The 12,070-nt window shown below is 45.4% G+C and overlaps 1 protein-coding gene across 1 annotated transcript in view; it reads right to left on the bottom strand.

Moving 5' to 3' along the window:
- Window positions 1-5,544: 5,544 nt before the first annotated feature.
- Window positions 5,545-12,070, bottom strand: part of LOC139387371 (collagen alpha-2(VI) chain-like) — an 87,610-nt gene continuing 81,084 nt past the window's right edge. Inside the window, exons 27-28 of the mRNA XM_071133507.1 lie at window positions 7,885-8,219; window positions 5,545-6,750 (exon numbers count right to left, since the gene is read on the bottom strand). Coding sequence (XP_070989608.1) covers window positions 6,484-6,750; window positions 7,885-8,219 — 602 coding nt within the window. The 3' untranslated portion in view covers window positions 5,545-6,483. The remainder of the gene's footprint in view (window positions 6,751-7,884; window positions 8,220-12,070) is intronic.

Genomic DNA, 12,070 nt, shown 5'->3' with positions numbered 1-12,070 from the left:
GTGTTCGGTTATTTATTTTTATTTTTATTTTATTTCACCTTTATTTAACCAGGTAGGCTAGTTGAGAACAAGTTTTCATTTGCAACTGCGACCTGGCCAAGATAAAGCATAGCAGTGTGAACAGACAACACAGAGTTACACATGGAGTAAACAATTAACAAGTCAATAACACAGTAGAAAAAAGGGGAGTCTATATACATTGTGTGCAAAAGGCATGAGAAGGTAGGCGAATAATTACAATTATGCAGATTAACACTGAAGTGATAAATGATCAGATGGTTATGTACAGGTAGAGATATTGGTGTGCAAAAGAGCAGACAAATAAATAAATAAAAACAGTATGGGGATGAGGTAGGTGAAAATGGGTGGGCTATTTACCAATAGACTATGTACAGCTGCAGCGATCGGTTAGCTGCTCAGATAGTAGATGTTTGAAGTTGGTGAGGGAGATAAAAGTCTCCAACTTCAGCGATTTTTGCAATTCGTTCCAGTCACAGGCAGCAGAGAACTGGAACGAAAGGCGTCCGAATGAAGTGTTGGCTTTAGGGATGATCAGTGAGATACACCTGCTGGAGCGCGTGCTACGGATGGGTGTTGCCATCGTGACCAGTGAACTGAGATAAGGCGGAGCTTTACCTAGCATGGACTTGTAGATGACCTGGAGCCAGTGGGTCTGGCGACGAATATGTAGCGAGGGCCAGCCGACTAGAGCATACAAGTCGCAGTGGTGGGTGGTATAAGGTGCTTTAGTGACAAAACGGATGGCACTGTGATAAACTGCATCCAGTTTGCTGAGTAGAGTGTTGGAAGCAATTTTGTAGATGACATCGCCGAAGTCGAGGATCGGTAGGATAGTCAGTTTTACTAGGGTAAGTTTGGCGGCGTGAGTGAAGGAGGCTTTGTTGCGGAATAGAAAGCCGACTCTTGATTTGATTTTCGATTGGAGATGTTTGATATGGGTCTGGAGGGAGAGTTTACAGTCTAGCCAGACACCTAGGTACTTATAGATGTCCACATATTCAAGGTCGGAACCATCCAGGGTGGTGATGCTGGTCAAGCGTGCGGGTGCAGGCAGCGAACGGTTGAAAAGCATGCATTTGGTTTTACTAGCGTTTAAGAGCAGTTGGAGGCCACGGAAGGAGTGTTGTATGGCATTGAAGCTCGTTTGGAGGTTAGATAGCACAGTGTCCAAGGACGGGCCGGAAGTATATAGAATGGTGTCGTCTGCGTAGAGGTGGATCAGGGAATCGCCCGCAGCATGAGCAACATCATTGATATATACAGAGAAAAGAGTCGGCCCGAGAATTGAACCCTGTGGCACCCCCATAGAGACTGCCAGAGGACCGGACAACATGCCCTCCGATTTGACACACTGAACTCTGTCTGCAAAGTAATTGGTGAACCAGGCAAGGCAGTCATCCGAAAAACCGAGGCTACTGAGTCTGCCGATAAGAATACGGTGATTGACAGAGTCGAAAGCCTTGGCAAGGTCTATGAAGACGGCTGCACAGTACTGTCTTTTATCGATGGCGGTTATGATATCGTTTAGTACCTTGAGCGTGGCTGAGGTACACCCGTGACCGGCTCGGAAACCAGATTGCACAGCGGAGAAGGTACGGTGGGATTCGAGATGGTCAGTGACCTGTTTGTTGACTTTGGCTTTCGAAGACCTTAGATAGGCAGGGCAGGATGGATATAGGTCTGTAACAGTTTGGGTCCAGGGTGTCGCCCCCTTTGAAGAGGGGGATGACTGCGGCAGCTTTCCAATCCTTGGGGATCTCAGACGATATGAAAGAGAGGTTGAACAGGCTGGTAATAGGGTTGTGTTGTACTTACCAGTGTTCGCGGGGTCCCGACATGCCAATCAACCTGCTATCTGCCAATCACGGGGATGCCTGGAATGTTCTGATGCCGGGCTTCCTGGTGGTTGGTGGAGGGGGGTTGGGCAGGGAGCATTGGAGGTTAAGACCAGGTTTAGCCATTGTTCTTTCTCTTACGTCTGGCCTTCACAAGAGAAGCTCACGGTTTTTAAATAGGGTATCCATTTATTTGGCGTGGGCTACGGCCAAACAGTAGCCTGTGTAAAGTTGGGTTAATAAACCGTCAATTCATTAACTCAAACCTCTGTCTGGGCAATTGTTCCTGTATGATCTAGTCAGGTCATTACAGTATTTATCGTGTAAGAGGTGTTTTAAAGGGGAATGGAAACACTAAAGTTAAGCAAATAGATGTATTCAATCCACTACTACTAAACATTTAACATAGAAACATCTCTATTTTTAGGATTTTGATATTGAATCAAGTTTATTAGCTCTATGGGTAGCGCCGTCTTGAATTGCCAGAGTAAAGATTGACACCAATGTTCCATTGGCAGGCTTGAGTAAATTGTGTGTTTTGGTGCTTGTATGACCAGACCAAAAGAAGACCTAGGCCTATTATGTTTCAGACCCACGAAGATGACTGAAAGTTTTATATCCCTCATACAAAGTTCTGCAGACAGTAACCAAGATGCTGTCTTTTTAAAAATTAATTTTTATTTATCCATTATTTTACCAGGTAAATTGACTGAGAACGCGTTCTCATTTACAGCAACGACCTGGGGAATAGTTACAGGGAAGAGGAGGGGGATGAAAGAGCCAATTGTAAACTGGGGATTATTAGGTGACCGTGATGGTTTGTGGGCCAGATTGGGAACAGTCTTAAAGATGCTGTCTTAAAGGCGCTGTCTTAAAGGTGCTGTCTTAAAGGTATTGTCTTAAAGATGCTGTCTTAAAGGCGCTGTCTTAAAGGTGCTGTCTTAAAGGTGCTGTCTTAAAGGTGCTGTCTTAAAGGTATTGTCTTAAAGATGCTGTCTTAAAGATGCTGTCTTATAGGTGCTGTCTTAAAGGTGCTGTCTTAAAGGTGCTCTCTTAAAGATGCTGTCTTAAAGGTATTGTCTTAAAGGCACTGTCTTAAAGGTATTGTCTTAAAGGCGCTGTCTTAAAGGTATTGTCTTAAAGGCGCTGTCTTAAAGGTGCTGTCTTAAAGGTATTGTCTTAAGGCTGCAGGGGCACTATTGAGTAGCTTGGATGAAAGGTGCCCAGATAAACGGCCTGCTCCTCAGTCTCAGTTGCTAATATATGCATATTATTATTAGTATTGGATAGAAACACTGATGTTTCTGAAACTGTTTGAATGATGTCTGTGAGTATAACAGAACTCATATGGCAGGCAAGAACCTGAGAAGAAATCCAAACAGGAAGTGAGAAATCTGAGGTTGGTATATTTTCAAACCATTCCCTATTGAAATCCCATTGCAATATGAATGAAGATTCACTTCCTAGCGCTTCCACTAGATCTCAACCGTCTGCGTTCTGTTCCTCCTCAAAGGTATTCTCCGGTTGGAACTTTCTTGAAGATTTATGATAAAAACATCCTAATGATTGATTCTGTACTTAGTTTGAAATGTTTCTTCGACCTGTAATATAACTTTTTGAAGTTTTTGTCCGAAAAAATGGTCGACCAGCACCAGCGTTTGGATAGGTGTACCAAACGCGCTAACAAAAGGAGCTAATTGGACATAAATAACGGACATTATCGAACAAATCAAGCATTTATTGTGGACCTGGGATTCCTGGGAGTGCATTCTGATGAATATCATCAAAGGTAAGGGAATATTTAGCATGTAATTTATGGTTTATGTTGACTCCAACATGGCAGCTAATTTGACTATTGTTCTGAGCGCCGTCTCAGATTATTGCATGGTTTTCTTTTTCCGTAAAGGTTATTTGAAATCTGACCCAGTGGTTGCATTAAGGAGAGGTATACAGTGGAGAGAACAAGTATTTGATACACTGCTTATTTTGCAGGTTTTCCTGCTTACAAAGCATGTAGAGGTCTGTAATTTTTATCATAGGTACACTTCAACTGTGAGAGACAGAATCTAAAACATCATCATAAAATCGCATTGTATGATTTTTAAGTAATTCATTTGCATTTTATTGCATGACATAAGTATTTGATACATCAGAAAAGCAATTACAGAGATCATACGTTTCCTGTAGTTCTTGACCAGGTTTGCACACTCTGCAGCAGGGATTTTGGCCCACTACTCCATACAGACCTTCTCCAGATCCTTCAGGTTTCGGGGCTGTCGCTGGGCAATACGGACTTTCAGCTCCCTCCAAAGATTATCTATTGGGTTCAGGTCTGGAAACTGGCTAGGTCACTCCAGGACCTTGAGATGCTTCTTACGGAGCCACTCCTTAGTTGCTCTGGCTGTGTGTTTCGGGTATTTGTCATGCTGGAAGACCCAGCCTCGACCCATCTTCAATGCTCTTACTGAGGGAAGGAGGTTGTTGGCCAAGATCTCGCGATACATGGCCCCATCCATCCTTCCCTCAATACAGTGCAGTCGTCCTGTCCCCTATGTAGAAAAGCAACCCCAAAGAATGGTGTTTCCACCTCCATGCTTCACGGTTGGGATGGTGTTCTTGGGGTTGTACTCATCCTTCTTCTTCCTCCAAACACGGTGAGTGGAGTTTAGACCAAAAAGCTCTATGTTTGTCTCATCAGACCACATGACCTTCTCCCATTCCTCCTCTGGATCATCCAGATGGTCATTGGCAAACTTCAGACGGGCCTGGACATGCGCTGGCTTGAGCAGGGGGACCTTGCGTACGATGCAGGATTTTAATCCATGACGGCGTAGTGTGTTACTAATGGTTTTCTTTGAGACTGTGGTCCCAGCTCTCTTCAGGTCATTGACCAGGTCCTACCGTGTAGTTCTGGCCTGATCCCTCACCTTCCTCATGATCATTGATGCTCCACGCGGTGAGATCTTGCATGGAGCCCCAGACCGAGGGTGATTGACCGTCATCTTGAACTTCTTCCATTTTCTAATAATTGAGCCAACAGTTGTTGCCTTCTCACCAAGCTGCTCGCCTATTGTCCTGTAGCCCATCCCAGCCTTGTGCAGGTCTACAATTTTATCCCTGATGTCCTTACACCCTCTCTGGTCTTGGCCATTGTGGAGAGGTTGGAGTCTGTTTGATTGAGTGTGTGGACAGGTGTCTTTTATACAGGTAACGAGTTCAAACAGGTGCAGTTAATACAGTGGAGAACAGGAGGGCTTCTTAAAGAAAAACTAACATACCTGTGAGAGCCGGAATTCTTACTGGTTGGTAGGTGATCAAATACTTATGTCATGCAATAAAATGCAAATGAATTACTTAAAAAATCATACAATGTGATTTCCTGGATTTTTGTTTTAGATTCCGTCTCTCACAGTTGAAGTGTACCTATGATAAAAATGACAGACCTCTACATGCTTTGTAAGTAGGAAAACCTGCAGAATCAGCAGTGTATCAAATACTTGTTCTCCCCACTGTATCTATAATTCCATGTGTATAGGGGGGGTGTCAAGGCCAAGTGTTTCCATTCCCCTTCAAACAGCAGGTTGTGGCTAACTTCCAGACACTCCAGAGGACAGACAGGATACTTATGGTTCACATCTAGAAGATTTTAAATACAGGTGCAATACAGATGCGTACAAACACACACAGGTCTGGTTTCACCACAGCTAGCTTTATTACATACTGCTCAGTTTACAACAAATGCATTTTCAGTGTGTGTGTGTGTGTGTGTGTGTGTGTGTGTGTGTGTGTGTGTGTTGGGTAAAAGTGTGGGTGTGTTGGGTATAGATGTAGGTGTGTTGGGTTTAGTAGCTAGCTCAGAGTAGCTAGCTCAGCAGGAGGACAGGACCGAGTTTGAAACCCTGAACTAATTGGTGTGTTTGTGTGTGAGAGATGTGTGTGTGTGAGAGATGTGTGTGAGAGATGTGTCTAAATGAGTGGATGGTCCCCTGAACTAGAATAATAAAGTATAAAGCGGCACTTCTATTGAAATTACAAAGTTTGAAAAACTGAACTGTTTAAAAATTAAGACTGTTTGATAAACAGAGTTGACTGTTTGTGCAACACGAGACTGTGTGTAACTCCTTCCACTAGAATAGCACCTTTAGTGTAAGATACAAACGTACTGATACAGACCTCACAGTGAGGGATCTCTTCTAGAAACACAATACAAAAAAACTAACAGAAACAAGACTTACAATTGCAACCTCTTTCACACTTCAGTATCAGTAACTCTCTGATGAGAAAGGCTTTGGTTGTTTGGGCTTAGCTAGTTAAAGGTGAAATCTGTCATTTAATTCATTTAAAAGATACAAAAATCTGGAGTGCCTTGTGTCTCTTGGACGAGCTAGAAGTTGAGCTTTCAAGTTCTGTCACTTTTTGCTTAAACTTTGCAAAGCACAGAGCACCTTCACATCTGAGAACACATTGATTTGTTTGTTTATTTCGTTACTAAAAAGATTCTTACGGATTGCACCTTTAACTGTTAGTTAAAACACAGCTGGTTAGCTCTAACGAGCTCGTTAGCTGGTTAGCTGGTTAGCTCTAACGAGCTGGTTAGCTGGTTAGCTGGTTAGCTCTAATGAGCTGGTTAGCAGACCCAGCGGATGAAGCGTTCTAGGAATGTGGGTTTCCCCAGCGTGGCGTAGTCCTCTCCTCTAAAGATGGCTGACGTGTCTCCCAGGGCAACCTTCCTCAGCACGTCCTGGTCCGTGTCGGTCCCCATGGCGATCACCGTGGGAACACCCTCAGCCCGCCGCATGGCGGACACGCCCTCCTCCAGGCTTTCGCTGGCAGTGATTCCGTCGGTAATGAAGACAAAAGACAGTTCTGCGTTACGACGCGCCAGACGGCTGCCCTGTAGAACAGAGACAGTATAGTTATAGAGTATTACGACTGTAGAACAGAGACAGTGTAGTTATACAGTATTACGACTGTAGAACAGAGACAGTGTAGTTATACAGTATTACAACGAGCCAGACGGCTGCCCTGTAGAACAGAGACAGTGTAGTTAGAGTATTACGACTGTAGAACAGAGACAGTATAGTTAGAGTATTACGACTGTAGAACAGAGACAGTATAGTTAGAGTATTACGACTGTAGAACAGAGACAGTGTAGATATACAGTATTATGACTGTAGAACAGAGACAGTGTAGTTATACAGTATTACGACTGTAGAACAGAGACAGTATAGTTATACAGTATTACGACTGTAGAACAGAGACAGTATAGTTAGAGTATTACAACTGTAGAACAGAGACAGTGTAGTTATACAGTATTACGACTGTAGAACAGAGACAGTATAGTTAGAGTATTACGACTGTAGAACAGAGACAGTATAGTTAGAGTATTACAACTGTAGAACAGAGACAGTGTAGTTATACAGTATTACGACTGTAGAACAGAGACAGTATAGTTATACAGTATTACGACTGTAGAACAGAGACAGTATAGTTAGAGTATTACAACTGTAGAACAGAGACAGTGTAGTTATACAGTATTACGACTGTAGAACAGAGACAGTATAGTTATACAGTATTACGACTGTAGAACAGAGACAGTGTAGTTATAGAGTATTACGACTGTAGAACAGAGACAGTATAGTTATACAGTATTACGACTGTAGAACAGAGACAGTGTAGTTATAGAGTATTACGACTGTAGAACAGAGACAGTATAAGTTATACAGTATTACGACTGTAGAACAGAGACAGTGTAGTTATACAGTATTACGACTTTAGAACAGAGACAGTGTAGTTATACAGTATTACGACTGTAGAACAGAGACAGTATAGTTATACAGTATTACGACTGTAGAACAGAGACGGTGTAGTTATACAGTATTACGACTGTAGAACAGAGACAGTGTAGTTATACAGTATTACAACGAGCCAGACGGCTGCCCTGTAGAACAGAGACAGTATAGTTATTCAGTGTACACTGTAGGTAGAACTGTCCAGGTTGTTGACAGCGTGTGTGCGTAACGTGTACCTGTGACATCACCAGGTTGTTGACAGCGTGTATGATGGCGCTGCCCAGAGAGGAGGCGGAGTCCATGTAGCTCATCCCAGCCAGTGAATCAGCGATCACCGTCAGATTGTGCGTGAGCGAAAACTCAACCTTCTGTTCTGATTTGCTGCCGTACTGCAGCAGGGCGATGCGGGCGTTCCTGTCGTCTGATTGGCCGTTGGCCAGGGTGAGGCGGCGCGCCACGTTCTCAATGAACTCCTTGGCTCGGCGGTGGTTCTCCACTCCCATCCTCTCTGACCCGTCCAGCATGAACACAAGGTCCACAGGGCGCTGGACACAGCTGGCCACCGCTGGCTCTGAAACACACACACACACACAGCTCAGAAGCTCAGAAACTCAGAAACACACAGCTAGATAACATCGTCTGTCTAGTCTGAGTGAAGAGGGGAAGAGGAAGTTGACTGTCTGTCTAGTCTGAGTGAAGAGGGGAAGAGGAAGTTGACTGGCTGTCTAGTCTGAGTGAAGATGGGAAGAGGAAGTTGACTGGCTGTCTAGTCTGAGTGAAGAGGGGAAGAGGAAGTTGACTGGCTGTCTAGTCTGAGTGAAGAGGGGAAGAGGAAGTGGACTGGCTGTCTAGTCTGAGTGAAGAGGGGAAGAGGAAGTTGACTGGCTGTCATCCAATATTTATATGCCAAAAATAAATAAAAATACATGTTGTATTGTCACATACAACAGATAGGTACAGTGAAATGTTTTACAGCAGCCTCCTCTTGGTTAATTGATAACCATAGATATACGTCATTATTATGGCCATGACATCCCTACCATGTATAGGAATTAAAGTGCCAACATGTATAACAAGAACTGCAGGGGTCCAAGTACCGAACCCTGAGGAACACCTTATAATTTGTTTTTGGGTTCTCAGATAATTTGTCATATAAATGAACAAAGATCTACCCATCCTTTATCTGCATATAACTGAACAAAGATCTACCCATCCTTTATCTGCATATAACTGAACAAAGATCTACCCATCCTTTATCTGCATATAACTGAACAAAGATCTACCCATCATTTATCTGCATATAACTGAACAAAGATCTACCCATCCTTTAACTGCATGTAACTGAACAAAGATCTACCCATCCTTTATCTGCATATAACTGAACAAAGATCTACCCATCCTTTAACTGCATGTAACTGAACAAAGATCTACCCATCCTTTATCTGCATATAACTGAAAAAAGATCTACCCATCCATTATCTGCATGCTCTCTGCAGGATATTAAAAGCAGGTTATTAAAATCACTTTACTAAAACTTAAAGGTCCCGAACAGTCAAAATTATATTTGGATGAAACCAAATCAAAGTATGAAAAATGACTGTTGCTTCTACATTGATAAAGTTTAATCATAAAATGACTGGTCCCCTCCCTCATGTCAAACACTTGGATTCGGGAGGCGGGATTATTAAGGGCCTTTTGTGACATCACAAAAAGGCAAATTTTAAGACACCAATGGTAATGTCTTAAACTCTTACCTAATTTAAATAGAGGGCATATTCGCAGAACCTGGAACTTTACAACACATTTTTCCCCAGATTAACTATATAGGTAGCTTGATAAACAGTGCTGACAATTCCATTGGGGCTAGCTAGCTAAATTATATAGCCAACATGTTGTCTTTATGGATGCTGTGACAGTAACCAAACAGTTGGATAAACAAATTATTTGTGAAACCATGATGTGATGATGTGTGACAGGTTTGGATGTTGCATGCAATGTCAATGTTGTTTGAGTTGCTTTGTGTATCAGCACATTTGATAGAGATAATCTGACTGCAACAATGTTCACTGAGTCCATGTTGCTTGACAGGCGTTTTCAAAGAACTGTCCATCAAGGTAAGATCCCTGCCCACTCAGATCACTAGCTCCCTGTCCACTCAGTCTACTAGCTCCCTGTCCACTCAGTCTACCAGCTCCCCGCCCACTCAGTCTACTAGCTCCTCGCCCACTCAGTCTACTAGCTCTTCGCCCACTCAGTCTACTAGCTCCCTGCCCACTCAGTCTACTAGCTCCCTGTCCACTCAGTCTACTAGCTCCCTGTCCACTCAGTCTACTAGCTCCCTGCCCACTCAGTCTACTAGCTCCCTGCCCACCCAGTCTACTAGCTCCCTGCCCACTAAGTCTACTAGCTCCCTGTCCACTCATTCTACTAGCTCCCTGTCCACTCAGTCTACTAGCTCCCCGCCCACTCAGTCTACTAGCGCCATGTCTACTCAGTCTACTAGCTCCCTGTCCACTAGCTCCCTGTCCACTCAGTCTACTAGCTCCCCGCCCACTCAGTCTACTAGCTCCCCACCCACTCAGTCTACTAGCTCACCACCCACTCAGTCTACTAGCTCACCACCCACTCGGTCTACTAGCTCCCTGTCCACTCAGTCTACTAGCTCCCTGCCCACTCAGTCTACTAGCTCCCCAACCACTCAGTCTACTAGCTCCCTGCCCACTCAGTCTACTAGCTCCCTGTCCACTCAGTCTACGAGCTCCCTGGCCACTCAGTCTACTAGCTACCTGCCCACTCAGTCTACTAGCTCCCTGCCCACTCAGTCTACTAGCGCCCTGTCCACTTAGTCTACTAGCTCCCTGTCCACTCAGTCTACTAGCTCCCTGTCCACTCAGTCTACTAGCTCCCTGTCTACTCAGTCTACTAGCTCCCTGTCTACTCAGTCTACTAGCTCCCTGTCCACTCAGTCTACTAGCTCCCCGCCCACTCAGTCTACTAGTTCCCTGCCCACTCAGTCTACTAGCTCCCTGTCCACTCATTCTACTAGCTCCCCACCCACTCAGTCTACTAGCTCCCTGTCCACTCAGTCTACTAGTTCCCTGTCCACTCAGTCTACTAGCTCTCTGTCCACTCAGTCTACTAGCTCCCTGTCCACTAAGTCTACTAGCTCCCTATCCACTCAGTCTACTAGCGCCCTGTCCACTCAGTCTACTAGCTCCCTGTCCACTCAGTCTACTAGCTCCTTGTCCACTCAGTCTACTAGCTCCCCGCCCACTCAGTCTACTAGCTCCCTGTCCACTCAGTCTACTAGCTCCCTGTCCACCCAGTCTACTAGCTCCCTGTCCACCCAGTCTACTAGCTCCCTGTCTACTAGCGCCCTGTCCACTCCATCTACTAGCTCCCTGTCCACCCAGTCTACTAGCTCCCTGTCCACTCAGTCTACTAGCTCCCTGTCCACTCAGTCTACTAGCTCCCTGTCCACCCAGTCTACTAGCTCCCCACCCACTCAGTCTACTAGCTCCCTGTCCACTCAGTCTACTAGCTCCCTGCCCACTCAGTCTACTAGCGCCCTGTCCACTCAGTCTACTAGCTCCCTGTCCACTCAGTCTACTAGCTCCCCACCCACTCAGTCTACTAGCTCCCTGTCCACTCAGTCTACTAGCTACCTGCCCACTCAGTCTACTAGCTCCCTGTCCACTCAGTCTACTAGCTCCCCACCCACTCAGTCTACTAGCTCCCTGTCCACTCAGTCTACTAGTTCCCTGTCCACTCAGTCTACCAGCTCCCTGTCCACTCATTCTACTAGCTCCCCGCCCACTCAGTCTACTAGCTCCCTGTCCACTCAGTCTACTAGCTCCCCATTCACTCAGTCTACTAGCTCCCTGTCTACTAGCGCCCTGTCCACTCCGTCTACTAGCTCCCTGTCCACTCAGTCTACTAGCTCCCTGTCCACTCAGTCTACTAGCTCCCCGCCCACTCAGTCTACTAGCTCCCCACCCACTCAGTCTACTAGCTCCCTGCCCACTCAGTCTACTAGCTCCCTGTCCACTCAGTCTACTAGTTCCCCACCCACTCAGTCTACTACCTCCCTGTCCACTCAGTCTACTAGCTCCCTGTCCACTCAGTCTACTAGCGCCCTGTCCACTCAGTCTACTAGCGCCCTGTCCACTCAGTCTACTAGCGCCCTGTCCACTCAGTCTACTAGCGCCCTGTCCACTCAGTCTACTAGCTCCCTGTCCACTCAGTCTACTAGTTCCCCGCCCACTCAGTCTACTAGCTCCCTGTCCACTCAGTCTACTAGCTCCCTGTCCACCCAGTCTACTAGCTCCCTGTCCACCCAGTCTACTAGCTCCCTGTCCACTCAGTCTACTAGCTCCCTGTCCACTCAGTCTACTAGCTCCCTGTCCACTCAGTCTACTAGCT

This window comes from Oncorhynchus clarkii, chromosome 28 (assembly GCF_045791955.1).
Source record: "Oncorhynchus clarkii lewisi isolate Uvic-CL-2024 chromosome 28, UVic_Ocla_1.0, whole genome shotgun sequence".
NCBI lineage: Eukaryota > Metazoa > Chordata > Actinopteri > Salmoniformes > Salmonidae > Oncorhynchus > Oncorhynchus clarkii.
Note: the sequence above shows the minus strand (reverse complement) of the source record. Positions and strands in the feature narration are given on the sequence as shown.